The sequence below is a fragment of the Canis aureus genome, chromosome 30 (genome assembly GCF_053574225.1).
Source record: "Canis aureus isolate CA01 chromosome 30, VMU_Caureus_v.1.0, whole genome shotgun sequence".
Lineage (NCBI taxonomy): Eukaryota > Metazoa > Chordata > Mammalia > Carnivora > Canidae > Canis > Canis aureus.
The window spans coordinates 43,913,859-43,929,476 of NC_135640.1; the positions used below are offsets into that span (position 1 = coordinate 43,913,859).

Genomic DNA, 15,618 nt, shown 5'->3' on the forward strand with positions numbered 1-15,618 from the left:
TGGAGCCCAAGGCAGGGCTTGAACTCGTGACCCCGAGGTCCGAGCTGGAGGCTTAGCTGACTGAGCCCCAGGGGGGCCCCTCGTTTTTCCTCAAGGTCATCAACGGTTCAAGGAGGAGCGGCCCATCCGCTGCGCCTCATCGAAGCTACTGCCCCGCGAAGGCTTGCACCGGCCGCCCGGCTGCTCACCTGCAGCAGGTGCCCGCAGCCGGGCCGGGCCGGGAGGGGCGCGACCCCGGGGGTCCCTGCGGCCTGCAGGTGCACCTGCCCCGGGCGCCCCCTCCCGAGGTCAGGCCGCGGTCAGGCGGAGGTCAGGCCGAGGTCAGGCGGAGGTCAGGCCGCGGGCGGGAGCGAGCTGACCCGGGAGGACCTGGGCGGGGTCCCCGCGGGGCGCCTGCTCCTGCCCGGCCTGGCCTCCGCCCGTCCCTGCGGCTCTCGCCGACGAATACATAAAATCTTAAAAACAGGAGAAATAAGCTGAAAGCCTGGGACCGAGGCCGCAGCCCCGCCGCGCGCCCGCCCGCCCGCCCGCCTCCCCGGCCGGCCCCGCCCCGCGGCCTCGGAGCCAATGGGCGCGAGCCTCGCTGTTGCTGGGCGGGCCGCCGCCCCGAGCCCCGCCCCCGGCCCGCGCACGCGCACTGCCCTCCCGCCCCGCCCCGCCCCGCCGCGCCCCGCCGCGCCCCGCCCCGCCCCGCCCCGCGCACGCGCGCTCCGCGTCGGGCCTGCCGGGCGCTCGGGGGCGCGCGGGGTGGCGGCGGGGCGGCCTCGTGCTCGCGCCCGTGCTCGTGGCCGCGCCCCACACGCCGCCTCGGCTCCGCGGGGCCCTGCCGGGTCGGGCTGAGGGCCGCGAGGGGCCGCGCCCGGGGCCTCCGGCGCCATCCGGCCTGGTCGTCCGCGGGGCGCCGCCCGAGGCCATGGCCGCCCGCGGGTGTGCGCTGGAGGCGGTGCCGCTGCCCCCCGAGGTGCGGGAGAGCCTGGCCGAGCTGGAGCTGGAGCTGTCGGAGGGTGAGCGCGCGCCGACCCCGCCCCGACCCGGGACCCGGGGGCTGACCCGACCCTGACCCCGCCCCGCCCCCGCCCCGGGGGCCTGACCCCGACCCCGACCCTGACCCTAACCCTGGACCCCGACCCCGGGATCCTGATCTGACCTGACCCGACCCCTGGACCCGGACCCTGACCCCTGGACCTGGACCCGGACCCCAACCCAGGGTCCTGACCCAACCCTGACCCCAACCCCAGACCCATACCCAGAGTCCTGACCCCGACCCTGACCTGGACCAGGGACCCAGACCCGGGATCCCGACCTCACCCTGACCCCAACCCCAACCCCCACCCCAGGACCCAGGACCCCCGACCCTGACCCAACCCTCACCAGGGACCCGGACCCGGGATCCTGACCTGACCCTGACCCCGACCCCAGGCCCAGACCCAGGGTCCTGACCTCAGACCCGGACCCTAGACCCAGACTCAACCCCAACCCTAACCCCGGACCCCGACCACAGGATCCTGACCTGACCCCGAGATCCCAACCCCAAGACCCCAAACCCTGACCCCGGGTCCTGACCCCAGACCCGACCCTGACGCCAGACCCCAACCCTGGGATCCCGACCTCAACCCTGACCCCAGGACCCCGACCCCGGACCTCAACCCCGACCCAGACCCTGACCCTGGACCCCGACCCTCACCTGGGACCCCAGCCCTCCCCAGAGATCTGGACATGGCCCCCCCCCAGCGCCAGTGCCCTGCGGTTCCGGGGTGGCTTGGCCTCCAGCTCGTGAGTCTGGGTGAGAAGGGGCGCCTCTGGGAGCTCCAAGCGGGGCCTGCTTCCTGGGGCGCGTCCCAGGGCCGGGCGCCCAGCACCCGGCACCTGCCTCTCGGCCGCGCGGTCTAAAGGAACACCTGCGGAGCCCTGAACGCTTAGAACGAGGTTGTTGCCCCATTTCCGGAATTTTAAAAAATTAAAAAAAAAGAAAAGCTGAATGAATGGTTGCTTGTTAAAGAGAGACGGGAGTGATTGCACTTCAGCGGCAGGCGGCTTCCTCTGGAATCCTCTCTCCCGGGCTTGCATCCTGATGTTCTGTTTGGATCCGCGCTCGGAGCGAGCTCTTGCCCCGCGTGGGGCAGCGGGGGCCTTTGAGGAAACGTGGCTCAATGTTTGAGTCTGGTCTTGAAACCAAAATGGATTTTCAGTTTTTAGATTCGATGGTTTCATAGCCCAGTTATTACCACGTCGGTGAGCGCGTGCATGGGCGCCCCGGTAATGTCCCCACGCTCGGGGCAGTGGGCGCACGGGTACCTGCTCTGAATTGAACATTGAAATTGTTTGGGTCTGTGGCACGTGTTCTTTAATAGAAGCGCGAGAAGGGGGTGGACTTGAGCATTCTTTGCGATGAGATGCTCTCGAGAACGGGCTTCAGGGGAGGGCCCCGGGCTGCAGGCTTCACACAGCAGGTACCTTCCGCAGAGTGCTCCTAATTTCTGCCCCTGTTTTTGTTATTCTCTCAATTTGTGGTTCATGGTTGTATGTTCGAGGGCTTTCTAGGAGCTGACAGATGAGATTGGACCCCTTCCTGAAAGAACCTTGTAATTCATGTTACTTCAGCGAAAAAAATCTCATCCGTGGACTCCGTGGGTGCCGTCCCCACTTCGGCCGAGTGCGCAGCCACCTCGATGAGTAAGGGGCGGCCGCGGGCGCTGGAAGGTGGCTTCAGCCTGGAGGGTGTAGACTGAGCGTTGACAGCGCAGGGTGCAGCGCGCCAGGGAGGCGGGAGCCCTGGCCTCGGTCCCAGCTTCTAGACTCGCCTGACACCTTTCTTTTGGCCCAAATAGGTCAGTGATTACGGGGCCCAGTCCTGCGCGGCCCTGCCCCCAGGTGTTCCCGCACCTTTGCGAGGAACCTTGTGATGTGGACGCAGGGCCTCCCCGGTGGGCGTGGAGATACCCCACGGTAGGGACAGCGGCTGGCAGCCGGTCCGCGCCCCCGGCCTCCCAAGCTTGGGTGAGGTCAACTGTGGAAGGTGCACAGCAGCCTGTGGGCATCCCATAGCCGTCGGAGAGATTGCGGCGGAGCACATGATCGTGCCCAGACCCCGGGAGGTGCCTTATTTGTATGATGAACGGGGTGTCGTTAGTGAAGCACAGTCCTTTTTTTTTTTTTTTTTAAGATTTTATTTATGGGGGATCCCTGGGTGGCTCAGTGGTTTAGCGCCTGCCTTCGGCCCAGGGCCTGATCCTGGAGTCTCCGGATCGAGTCCCACGTCAGGCTCCCTGCAGGGAGCCTGCTTCTCCCTCTGCCTGGGTCTCTGCTTCTCTCTTTCTGTATCTCTCATGAATAAATAAATACAATCTTTAAAAAAAAAAAAAGATTTTATTTATGTATTCCTGAGACACAGAGAGAGAGGCAGAGACCCAGGCAGAGGGAGAAGCGGGCTCCCTGCAGGGACCCTGACGTGGGACTCATCCCGGATTCCAGGGTCACGCCCCAGGTCAAAGGGAGATGCTCCACCCCCGAGCCCCCGAGCGCCCCATTGTGAAGCACAGTCCCACAGCAACCAAAATTCATTTTGTTGTCAACGTTTAAAACTTGGATCAAGTAGAAGTAGGAAGTGCGCCTCCCCTCCCCCATCACACAAGGGAGCGGTAGACCTCTGATCAGAATAAAGTCCTGTCGAGCAGGCTCAGGTTTGTCTGGAAGAGAATGGTGCGCACCGTCCAGGTGACGCGGAGCCGGGCAGGCTACGGGAGAGCGGAGCCCGCCAGACACGGCGCTGCCGCATGGAGGCTGGTGGGGGTAGAAACCTGGATAATCTGGAAAATCCTGCACAGCTTCCTTGGGCCTGTACACCAGTAGGGACTAGTTGAAAGTGTGGCCCTGCCTTTGTTCACTCCCGTGTGGCCTCGGTCTCGCACCCTCCCTGGGTTGTCGGCATTAGCCACTGTAATCGGGGTCAGCCCTCAGGGGCTTCGGGTCTCAGAACGCAAGGGTGCTTTCCTGTAGGGCCACTTGCTGGCTTTAGGGTATAGATTCCCAGGAGGGAAATAAGGCAGCACTGCGGTCTCCCCCTAACTTTCCAGGCTGTTGCACCCTTTTTGGGATCTCCTTCAAATTAAGATGAAGATGAAAGGTGGAGCTACAAACTCCTCACCCCTTAGACACCTCCCAGCCCCCCCCCGACCTACCCTACACAAACACACACGTGGCTCCTCAAAACCTGTGAGGATGTCCATGGGTGAAAGTGACGCTATTAGAAGTGTAACTTTGACTTTAAAAAAGAATCAATTCCCAAACATTGGTGCTTTGCCTATTATAGTGTCAGATTACCTTCTAAATACCTCACAACTCATTTTGTACAGTATCTTGGGGTTATTTATGCTGAACTGCCTTAAAAACCTGGTTGGTGGGATGCCTGGGTGGCTCAGCGGTTGAGCGGCTACCTTGGGCTCACGGCGTGACCCTGGGGTCCCGGGATCGAGTCCCGCATCCAGATCCCTGCAGGGAGCCTGCTTGTCCCTCTGCCTGGGTCTCTGCCTTTCTGTGTGTGTCTCTCATGAATAAATGAATAAAATCTTAAAAAACAAAACAAAACAAAACCTGGATGGTGGTGTAAAGTGCTGCTTTGTCTGAGTGGCCTGCGTGCTTTAGAAAGGAAATTCCTACACAGTCGACTACATTTGTTCCACTCCTGTTTCTTTATTCCCGTTAATAGGTCTGTTTCAAAGCTTTACCTTCAGTCTGTTTCTGGTTTTACGCGTTCTGTTAACAGGGCCTTAGCCTGGATGCGGGCAAACAAAAAGGGGAAAAGCTCTGTGGGTGTAGAGGAAGGGACTTCTTGACAAGCTCTTTTCCTCGTTAAATGTCTTTAATGTCTGTAATTTGTGATATGATTCTTAGTATTCAGAATGGGAGCCTGACCTTGCCTTTACACCATTGAGCACTGGTGGTGCTTCCTAAATACTTTGTGGCGTATTAAAGTTCTCCCGGCCAGATTCTTTTCGTCCCTCAAAGCCCAGCCCAGGTGCCTTCTTAGTTTGAACCTTCCCTGATCATCTCCGACGTGGCTACTTTCTTATCACACTTGCTCCCGCTTTTGGAATTCTTGGCACTTACTGTTTTTTGTATTTGTTATTTGCATATATCTCTGCGCTCTGCGACTGCCGAGTGCCCACTGGGTGCTGGCCGATGCTTTGGCTCTCCGGTCAGGGTTGGCTCTGTTTCTCCAGTGGTCCCCTTTGCACACTGTTTTATTAAAAAGTGATGCAGATACAGGGGCAGAGAAGTGACACAGTCCAAAGGAAATGTAGGGTAGAGTGAGTGCGTGTGAGTGCGAGTGAGCGAGTGTGAGTGCGTGTGCGTGTGAGTGTGGTGCCCTGCTCCCCTCCCAGGTGTTCTCTGGTGTCCGTTTCCTGACTGTCCTTCCAGAGAGATCTGCCAGGGGCTCCTAAATGGTGGTATAAAAGTATAAAAGACCCTTTCTGGGTGCCTGTGAAGGAAACCTTTTCATAATGACACTGAGATGTCATCTCTGCTTTCTGTGTTTGTACCGATGGTGCAGAAGCAGTGCGGGCACCTTTGCGCCAGTCGAGGCCAGGCCCCAGTGAGCAGCAAAAACAGGCGTCACTTTCACTTCAATGTATCCTCCCTTGATGCTTGATGAAGCAATAAAAATCAATTTTCTTAGGTCTCGACCCTTGAATGCCCATCTTTTTAATAGTCCCTATGAGAAAATGGAAAGTGCCGCGCAGAGAGGGCAGGGCCTGTTGTGAGGAACAGCACTTGTGTATTTTGAGTGTGAAGAGGACAAGCCACTTCTGTTGCAGAATGCCGTGTTTACTTGAAAAATGGTTGTAGGACAAACCGTGTTTACCGAGACTTAGGTGTCTGGTGGACGTTTTCTGGAACATAAATGAGCGAAAACAACTGTCAGAATTTAGGGCCAATGATAATATTCGTGCTTTTGAACAAAAACTAAAATTTTATACGACTTATCTGAGCATGCCAGCTTCTTTTTTTTTTTTTTCCAGCTTCTTATTAAATACTTTTCTTGATGAGCTCAGTGACAATGTCAGTTTTTGAAATTATATGATGAAATATGTCAACATTAAGAAGATCTACATGATTCTGTGAACCATTATTTTAAAGATTTTATTTATTTATTCATGAGAGACAGAGAGAGAGGCAGAGACACAGGCAGAGGGAGAAGCAGGTTCCACGCAGGGAGCCCCACGTGAGACTTGATCCCGGGACCCCGGGGTCACGCCCTGAGCCAGAGGCAGACACTACTCAACCCCTGAGCCACCTGGGCACCCCGTGAACCAGTATTTTCTAAATATCAATGTATTGTATTACAAATTTGTGCACAGATTAAAGATCCAATCAAAATATAGACCATTAGGTTGTGATGTAACAGTACGAGAAGTTCCTCGAAGGTTTTAGACTCCACGTTGCAACTATTCTGTGAGAAACTACCACTGGCCTAGTTTTGATGGCGTGGCGTTGAGGAGGGCGCACGGCGATCCGTAAAGGCCCCTGAAGCCCTCCACCCTTGCCAGCACGTCTGTGTGAGGCTGCATTGGCCTTGCAGACTTCAGGCCGAGCTGCATGTCGCAACAGGTTGAGCGCTGAGGCCGGTCAGAGAATCTATCCAATCCAGTCAATCCAATCTTCCTGTTTCCTACGAAGCCAGGTATTAAAGGGACTTGTAGGGACACCCGGGGGCTTAGTGGGTTGAGCGTCTGCCTTCAGACCAGGTTGTGATCTCAGGGTCCTGCGATCGACGGGGAGCCTGCTTCTCCCTCTGTCTCATGCTCTCTCTGTCCTCAAAATCTTTAAAAAGATAGAGAGAGACTTATAAAAGTAAACCAATACCTGCACTCACTGAATATTTTTGGCCTTGGAAATCTATTATTTTTTATTAAAAGTATATTAATGTAACATGGTTTGGTATAAACAAATTCAAGTTAATTATAAAATTTCACTATTTTAATTTCTAATATGGAAATGTTGATTCATATAACACATACAAACATAAGCTCTTTGAGGTTTTCAGTAGTTTTTAAGTGTGTGAATGGGTCCTGAGTCCAGAACCTTTGAGAAGTGCTAGTCCATGCAACTCTTAACACAACTTTTAAGGAAATATTCAAATGCCCTTGTGTATTTCTTTATACTTTTTGTAACATTTTTTAGCTGTGTTGGTATAATAAGGATTTCTGTTTATATTTGTAAAGACAATCAGATATTTCCATTTATAAAATATGCTCTAAAGTCTCTGAAAATTATACTAATTGCTTCTATGTCCCACTTTACATGATTCAGGAGTATTCCGTTTAGAATTTCTTTTCTTTTCATAGAGAATCATCCTAGCACAATTGTCTCTTCACAAACTTTTTTTTTCCTTACAGAATTTTGCTCTATACATTTTTAAAAGAGTGTCAATACTGATCTCAGTTCTAATACCCTAAAACTTTGCACGTACTGTTCATTCCGTTCATTGCCAACTATTCTGCACTGCTGAATTCCTGCCTTTGTTTAAACTTCACTTTCTCTTTGGAGTTGCGCCTTCCTCTGAGAAGCACCCCGTCCTCCGGTGCGGCGCCTGCTGCTCCGCAGCCCCGTGCTCCCCCTGGTAGCGCTGCTATAGAGCTCATCACACGCTGCACTTCTCCGTTTGCTTGTCTTTGCTCGGCTACCTCAGAGGAGCACTTCAAGCGGCAGTTGGGATCTGTTCACTTTATGTCCTCAGCACCTGGCATGTTTTAGGCTTTTTTTTTTTTTTAAAGGATTTTATTTATTCATTCATGAGAGACAGAGAGAGAGAGAGAGAGAGAGGCAGAGACATAGGCAGAGGGAGAAGCAGGCTCCATGCAGGGAGCCCAACGTGGGACTCGATCCAGGACCCCGGGGTCACGCCCTGAGCCGAAGGCAGACGCCCAACCACTGGGCCCCCCGGGCGCCCCTGAAAACACATTTTTATTTCATCTTTTCATGTGTTCTTTTACCTGACGTGATATGCAACATTTATTTAAAATAGAACTGAATTCACACAGTGTTTGGTCACTGTCCTGGGTTGTGGCTGAGGCAGGGCTGAGGCAGGGAGGCCTGAGTTCCTTATTCGGCTCTGCCAGTTCCCAGTAGAGCCTCTGAGCCTGATTGTCGCGTCGCATTTTGTTCGCAGTGAGCTTGCTTCTGCGTAAGACTGACGATCTCTGTGGATCCATCTTTATTAAAAAGCTCATCTGAGGTTTCCGATAGTGCACGTGTGTGTTCGAAGGGCTAGGAAATGACGCACCACACGGCGAGGAGACACCCGTGTCATCGGTGAAGGATCCGACACCCAAGAGGAGCTGCCTGTGCCGTTTGTTGGCCAGGGTCACTTGCGCTGGTGCAGCGGGGCCCTGCCCTCCGCGCAGGCGTGAACGGCCTCCGTCGTCAGATTCCCGGGGCTCGGAGGCCGCACCTCAGACGGTGGCGGGGCAGCTCACCAGGGCCTCCTTTCCAGCTTTGCTGCTCCTCAGCTTGTGCCCCTGGCTTGGCCCTGCCACTGTTTCCGGAAACATCGAAATCAGCATCGTTTTGAGATAACGGGTATAGAAATGAGGGGTTCTAGCCTCATGATTAGGTGCTCGTGGTGTTGTGGACTGACTTGTGTCCCCGCGATGCCCGCGGGACTGCATTAGAGGGGGTTAAGGTCACAGGAGGTCACGTGGTGCTTGGCCACTGGGGTCAGCGTCCCTGTCACGCGAGCCGCCGGGGGTGTGCGTGGGGGGTCCACGCAGCTGAGGACGGAGCCCCAGGCCTTCCTGCCCGCGGGACCGCGCCCACGTAGCTTCTGTGGTTCGAGGCCCATGTGCCCGAGCAGACGACACTGTGTCACGCCGCCCTTGAGCTGGGCCCGGCGGGGGGGGGGTGGGGGGGGTGAGGAGTTTGGGCCTCGGGCCTCGGCAAGTGAGGGGCGTGAGGGCCGAGCCAGGCCCGCCCTCGGGAGCGCAGGTCACCCCCGCCCGGCAGCCGCTCGTCCCACGCGTCCCTGAGGCGCTTGGAGCATGGCTAGCGGGCTTAGGAAATTGAAGTCAGTATAATTGACTTTTACTTAATTAAAATATAATTTTCAGTCTTAAAATTTTAAAATACTCCCACAAAATTAGAAATATAATAGAGATCTTGCCGCGTAAAGTCCTGTTGCCGTGACAGCTGGCGACGAGGAGACAGAGCTGGGGGCGCCCGTCCGCCTGCTCGGCAGGTCCCCGGGAGCCGCGAAGGACCGGAACCAGCGAGCCGCCGCGTGGCTGGGCGCGCATCCCGGGCATCGGGCGCCTCCACGCCGGGAGGAGCTGCCCTGAAAGAACCAGCCGGAAGCCCCCGTCACAATAGCAGAGCCGTATGGTGCCAGGAGTGTCCCGCTGAACCTAAGACGGGCCAGTTGTCCCGCGGAAATTCACGCAAGTTCCCGAGAACCCCCGGGGGACGGAGAGGGCCGGGCTGCGTCGTCGGCTGGGGAGGGACGCTGAATGTCACCTAGGCCTGTTGTCCCGAAATATGTGTAGATGTTGTCTGACCCTCGAGTTTTTTTAGAAATTGTATTTGCTTATTTGAGAGGGAGAACGCGTGTGGGGCTGAGGGGCGGGGGCCAGGGAGCCGCCTGACGATGACCTGGGGCTGCATCCCCGGACTGCGGCATCATGACCTGAGCCGGCGGCGGACGCTTTATCGACTGAGCCACCCAGGTGCCCCCGTGACCCTAGGATTTGTAAGAGACTAAACTGCCAAGAAGAGTTGAGACATTTTTCAAGTGGGAAGAAGAAGGTTAAGGCTCATTCCCCACCAGATAAGCAGGACTGATTTTAAACTGTGGCAGTAAATAAATAAACGTGGTGTATTGAGTTATGTGGGAACGGATAGAGCGACCGCTGGGACAAATCAGAAATGCTTCTCCGAGTCGGTGCCAGGACTCTGAGTACAGAAAGACGCTTTAACAGGTTGTGCCAGCGCAGCGACAGGCTGCAAGGGCATGTGGACGACCCGCGCGTGCGCCCTGCCCCGAGGATACCCTGCACAGCTCCCCACCCTGCCCTTGGCCGGGGGGGACAACGGGGGCGATTGCAGTGTGGCACGTGTGCGCTTCCCAGAACCCAGGAGATCTTGAAAACAGATGGCCGGTTTTCTGTGTTTGAAAAAGGGCTGGAAAAAAAAAAAAAGGGCCGGGGTGGTGGCTCTCCTGAGGCGCTCTGTTGGAAGCGGGTCTTCCTTACTGACAAATGGTGGGCGCAGGCGAGCTGGTGCGGAGACGCCCCGAGGCGGAGGCGGCTCGGGTCCTCAGCCTCCTCTCTCTGGTCTGGAGCCGTGTTTTCTGGCGCATGCGGAGGCCGGGTTGGAGGAGCACAAAGGTGGACGCAGAGGAGCTACAGAGCACGTTGCAGGGATGGAGGGCCGTGGAACGGAGAGAATGGTCTGAAAGAGAACCCATGGAACTCGGAAAGAACGTGTGCGCTTTCTACCTGTGGAGTGTGGGGCGTCCGGGGGCATTTGGAGATGTATGACTGGTACTTTCTAGAAAGGCTTGTGTAGGAGTAGAGATCGGGAGTCCTTGGGAGGAAATCATGAAGTCCTAGGACAAAATCATGGGGAACCAGACTCATGAAGGAAAGACAGAGAAAGGGCGCCACAGCAGGAGGAGTGTGGGCATCTGGGCAGGGGAGGCAGGAGAACGGGCTTCACCACAAGGTCGACGTGACCACCATCAGGTAAACATGAGTTCGTCTCCCAAATCTCATAGAAATGGTAGAAATTTTATTTATTACTTTTTAAACTTTATTTATTTAAGTAATCTCTGCCCCCAACAAGGGTTCAAAGTCAGGACCCGGGGATCAGCAAGCAGCCTTGGGCTCCTCTGACTCAGCCAGCCCGGTGCCCTGAAATAGTAAAAATTTTAAAAATTAAAAAGAAATTCATAGCAGTCTAGATTCTGGAAAGCCAGAAAGGTGGATAAGAAGAGCAAGCCCCGTCCTGCCTAGGTAGGGAAGATAGGAAATAAGGCAGAGTCATAACAAAAGGACGGTGTTCTTTGAACCAAGTCGGGGAGGGCTAGTGGTGAGAGGTGGTGGCGAGGAGGGGATGTAGTTTCCAGGGGTTCTGCGGGGCCCACATGCCACTCCCTTAGAAGGACGCACGTTGTCTGGGGGCGAGGGGCTTCCGCCGGAGCAGAGTCTCCATTTGGCTCCTCAGGAGAGTTCGCCCGAATAGGAGGGTAGGAGGTGCGCAGCTGAGAGGCTGGAACCGCACCCGAGTGGATGGTGTTTAGGTTCTCCTTCCAGTTGCAAGAGTATTCTGAGTTCTGATCATGAGTGTCCAATAAGAATCATACCCTAGTGGGCTTTATCTCACCAAGTAATGTTTAAAACCATTCTTGAATGACGTGTCTACTATTTTAATTTTTATTTATTTTAAAATCTTTCTTGAAAAAGCAGTCAGAGTGAGTCTTATTTTTTTAAAGATTTATTTGTTTATTCATGAGAGATACAGAGGGAGAGAAAGAGAGGCAGAGACAAGCAGAGGCAGAGACCAGGCTCCTCACAAGAGCCCCACATGAGACTCGATCCCAAATCCCGGGATCACGACCTGAGCAGACGCTCAACCGCTGAGCCACCCAGGTGTCCCTATTTTAAAAAGTAATGTCTACACCCAACATGGGGCTGGAACGCACCACCCCAAGATCAGGAGCCCCACTCTCCCCTGGCTAAGCCAGCCAGGCACCCCTGGCTGCTATTTTTAAAAGGTGTGTTTTCTATTACATATGTATGTAATACAAAGTTGGTGGCCAAGAGCTGTATTTTTTAAAGCTTTTATTTATTTATCTATTTGAGAGAGAGAGTGAGATCACAATCCAAGCCAAAATCAGGAGTTGGATGCCCAACCAACTGAGCCACCCAGGTGTCCGCGATGGGCTGTATCTTTCTGGAAGAGCCTTGTTACCCTTCTCTGTGACATTGCTGTGTCTCCTTGTGTGTTCAGCGTCTTACTTCAGTGAAATGGGATAATTTAGACAAGCTCATGAGGACCCGGGAATGGAAGGCCGACATTTGCACTGACCGAGGACTCTGATCCTTGGGAAGTGCAGCCTGGCCAACTGCAAAATTCAACTTGAGAGTCTTTTAAGAGTCAAAGCTGTGGTGTGGATGATTACTTCTTGTTTAATCTTTTTTCTAATATTTGTAGTATTTCAAACATAACAGAAAAGTAGAGAGAATCATGGTATATGCACCCATGTACCTACCACCTGATTTTTCAAAAAATTAGGATTTTGGAAGGGTGGATTTTGTCATATTAGCTTCCCCCGTAGTCCACGTGGAGAAGGGTTCCCCAGGGGAGGCTTTGAGGCCTCGATGCACACACAAGCCAGCATGGTAAGAACTCCAGAAAAGAGGAATGGAGAGCACCTTCCATCTGGGTCAGGCTCACAGGGTGGCTGCTGGTGGGAAGTAGAGGCCTCAGAGCAGGCTCAGTTTTGGACTAAGTGGACGCAGGTGGGTTGGGGCAGCTTTGGTATGAGTGTCCCGGTCAGCCGGCTCTGGCCACAGCTCCTCTGTCACCCTGTCTGTCGAGGTGCCGCTGCTAGACCAACACACAGTCAGGGTCATTCAGGTTATCGGTGCAGCCACAGCGTTGGGGTACACCTGGCTTTGTTGACCGAGACATGTTTGCCCTGCCACAGTGACTCAGGAAGTGCGGGTTCTCCCTCCTGAGAGCATAGCCATTCTGAAGACCACACGTGGTTCTTACTGGTCTCTCATTGTAATGCCCATACGGGAAGTCCCGCCAGAATCCTGTCGTGATCCCTCTGAGCCTGTGAACACTGCCATGTTTGGGAAAAGCAGTTTTGCAGATGTGATTGAGGATCTGGAGAGGGGTCGCCTGGGTTCTTTGGGTGGAACTTACGTGCCATCCAGCGTGTCTTTAGAAGACAGAGGCAGAGGGAGAGTGGACCCACACAAATGGAGGGGGTGGGGGACAGCACAGCCGACCTGGGAGTGATGTGGCCCCGGGTTGGGGGATGCTGGCAGAGTCCAGGAGCGGATTCGCCCCCGCAGGCCTCAGAGGTCACCCTGACTCTGGCTCCGTGAAACGGACTCTGGAGTTCCAGCCTCCAGAACTGTGAGTAAGGAAGTGTTCTTGTTTTAAGCCACCAAGTTTGTGGCAATTTGTTACAGCAGCTGCAGGATATGAGTCTGCTCACCTCAAGGCCTGCTGCATACATAGAGAAGATGTTTTCTTTTTTATTCTAATTACCTCTTTGTGAATTTTTAAAAATATATTTTATTATTTATTCATGAGAGACACAGAGAGGCAGAGACACAGGCAGAGGGAGAAGCAGCGTTCCCGCGGGGAGCCCGATGCGGGACTCAATTCTGGGACTCAGGGTCACGCCCTGGGCTGAAGGCAGATGCTCCACCGTTGAGCCCCCGGGTGCCCCTCTGTGTATTTTTCTTAGCTCTTCCCTCCCTTTTGGGTTAGACGATCTCCCTTGAAGTGCACTCACTCTCGCAGACCCTTTATTCCCCGTCTTCACTCTGCCATGACGACTTCCCAGGGGACATCCCATCTCCACTGTCGTGTTTTCATTTCTAATTCCCATTTCCCACTGGTTCCCACTGAACTGCCTGACATCCTCTCTCCATTCAGTCATGACAATAACCCTTTCCTTTTTTTTTAAAAAAATTTTTATTTATTTATGATAGTCACAGAGAGAGAAAGAGAGACAGACAGAGACATAGGCAGAGGGAGAAGCAGGCTCCATGCACCGGGAGCCCAATGTGGGATTCGATCCTGGGTCTCCAGGATCGCGCCCTGGGCCAAAGGCAGGCGCCAAACCGCTGCGCCACCCAGAGATCCCACAATAACCCTTTCATTTAATTCTTTGAATGTATCCTCCTTTGACTCTTGAGACACATTTATAGTAGCTGCTCTACGGCCACCGTTTGCCCAGCCAAGTGTCCAGACCATCCCGAGTTTCATTACTGCCGATTGATTTGTTCCTTTAACTGCGCATTACATTGTCTATACCTTTTTGTTTAGTGGATTTTTTAAAATTGTCTATTGAAATGAGTGATAATACATTCAGGAAGTCTGCATGTTCTCACTCACTGGCTACTGATGTTCGTCCTGGCAGAGAGTCCGTCACTGGGTGATCGTCTTGAAGGTGGCCAAGCCTGGCTTTACACTTTCTTCGGCTGGGTCTGTGGAGACTTCAGAGTGATTCCTAAGCTCCTTCTCTTGGTGGGACTCAGATGCCAAACTGTCTTCTCTGAAAGTGCTGTCCTGGGTTGGCTTTTTAGGGCAGGTCTGGAGCAGGCCTCACCGTAGGTATGGTTGCTGCTCCCTGGGTGTGGCTGTACGGGGTCTTAGCAGGTTGCTGGGGGGGTGCTGCACTCTCCATCCTTTTTTTTTTTTTTTTTTTTTTAAGATTTTATTTATTCATGAGAGACTCAGAGACAGAAGCAGAGACACAGGCAGAGGGAGAAGCAGGCTCCATGCAGGGAGCCCGAAGCGGGACTTGATCCCGGGACCCTGGGATCATGCCCTGGGCCAAAGGGAGACGCTAAACCGCTGAGCTGCCCAGGGATCCCCATGTTTTTTCTTTTATGGTTAGTAATCTTCGTGTCCTATATAAGAGTTCTTTCCCTACCTCATGGTCATGGATATATTCTTTTATATTATTTTTAAAGAGATTTATTGATCTTTCACATTTAGATGCATAGTCCACCTGGAATTGAATTTTGTGAGAAAGAGTCATTTCGTTTCTGTTTCATGTGGATACCCTGTTGACCCAGCATATTTATGGAGAAGGCCATCTTTTCCCTACTGCTCTGGACTGATGCCTGGTCCCTTCCTCTCCTTGTCTCCCTTAGCATCTCACTCTGCTCTCTACTTAGCTTCACAGCACGTGTTCATGTCTGGTCAAGTCTGCCCCTTTCTGTTTCTCAAGTTTGAGTTGCTAATCTCGGCCCTTTGCATTTTTCCATGTGCATTTTAGCATCAGTTTGTCTATTTCTACACACATACACACAAAAACCCTCCAAGAGTTCTGATTATAATTACTCAGACTCTAAAGATCCATTTGGACAGAAATGATATCTTTACGGTGTTGAATATGCAGATTCACAAACATGCTGCATCCCTTCATTTCTTTAGTTCTTTTAAGCTTTACCTCAGTAGTACTTTTAGTTTATTTATTTATGAGACACAGAGAGAAAGCTAGAATGAGCGAAGAGGGGCAGAGGGAGAGGGACAAGCAGGCTCCTTGCTGAGCACAGAGCCCACGTGGTGCTCCTTCCCAGAACCCCAGGGTCGTGACCTGAGCTTAAGGCAGACACTTAACTGACCGACCTACCCAAGCACCTCTGTCTTTTTGTTTTGTTTTGTTTTTAAATCACAGTCCTACTTTTCTAATTCCTTGAACATATTGATCATGGTTATTTTAAAAGGTGGATTTCCTGTCTGTATTTTCCTGTTATCTGTTGGTTTTCATGGGTTATAGTCACAGCTTCCTGTTGCCTAGAGGCCAGACACTGTAGGTGTAGCAATGATTTGTGACTGTAGATGTTTCTGTGTGTAAAGGGTGGATGGACC

General features: G+C 53.4%; 1 protein-coding gene across 7 annotated transcripts in view; it reads left to right on the forward strand.

The window, feature by feature from the left end:
• Nucleotides 1-851: 851 nt before the first annotated feature.
• DIP2A (disco interacting protein 2 homolog A) overlaps nucleotides 852-15,618 on the forward strand; it is a 92,296-nt gene continuing 77,529 nt past the window's right edge. For 5 of the 7 annotated variants that reach the window (XM_077879495.1, XM_077879494.1, XM_077879496.1 and 2 more), the window contains exon 1: nucleotides 853-1,004. In XM_077879495.1, coding sequence (XP_077735621.1) covers nucleotides 914-1,004 — 91 coding nt within the window. In that variant the 5' untranslated portion in view covers nucleotides 853-913. Of the gene's footprint in view, nucleotides 1,005-15,618 lie in introns of all 7 variants that reach the window. The other 2 variants (XM_077879492.1, XM_077879498.1) reach the window with 1 other exon arrangement.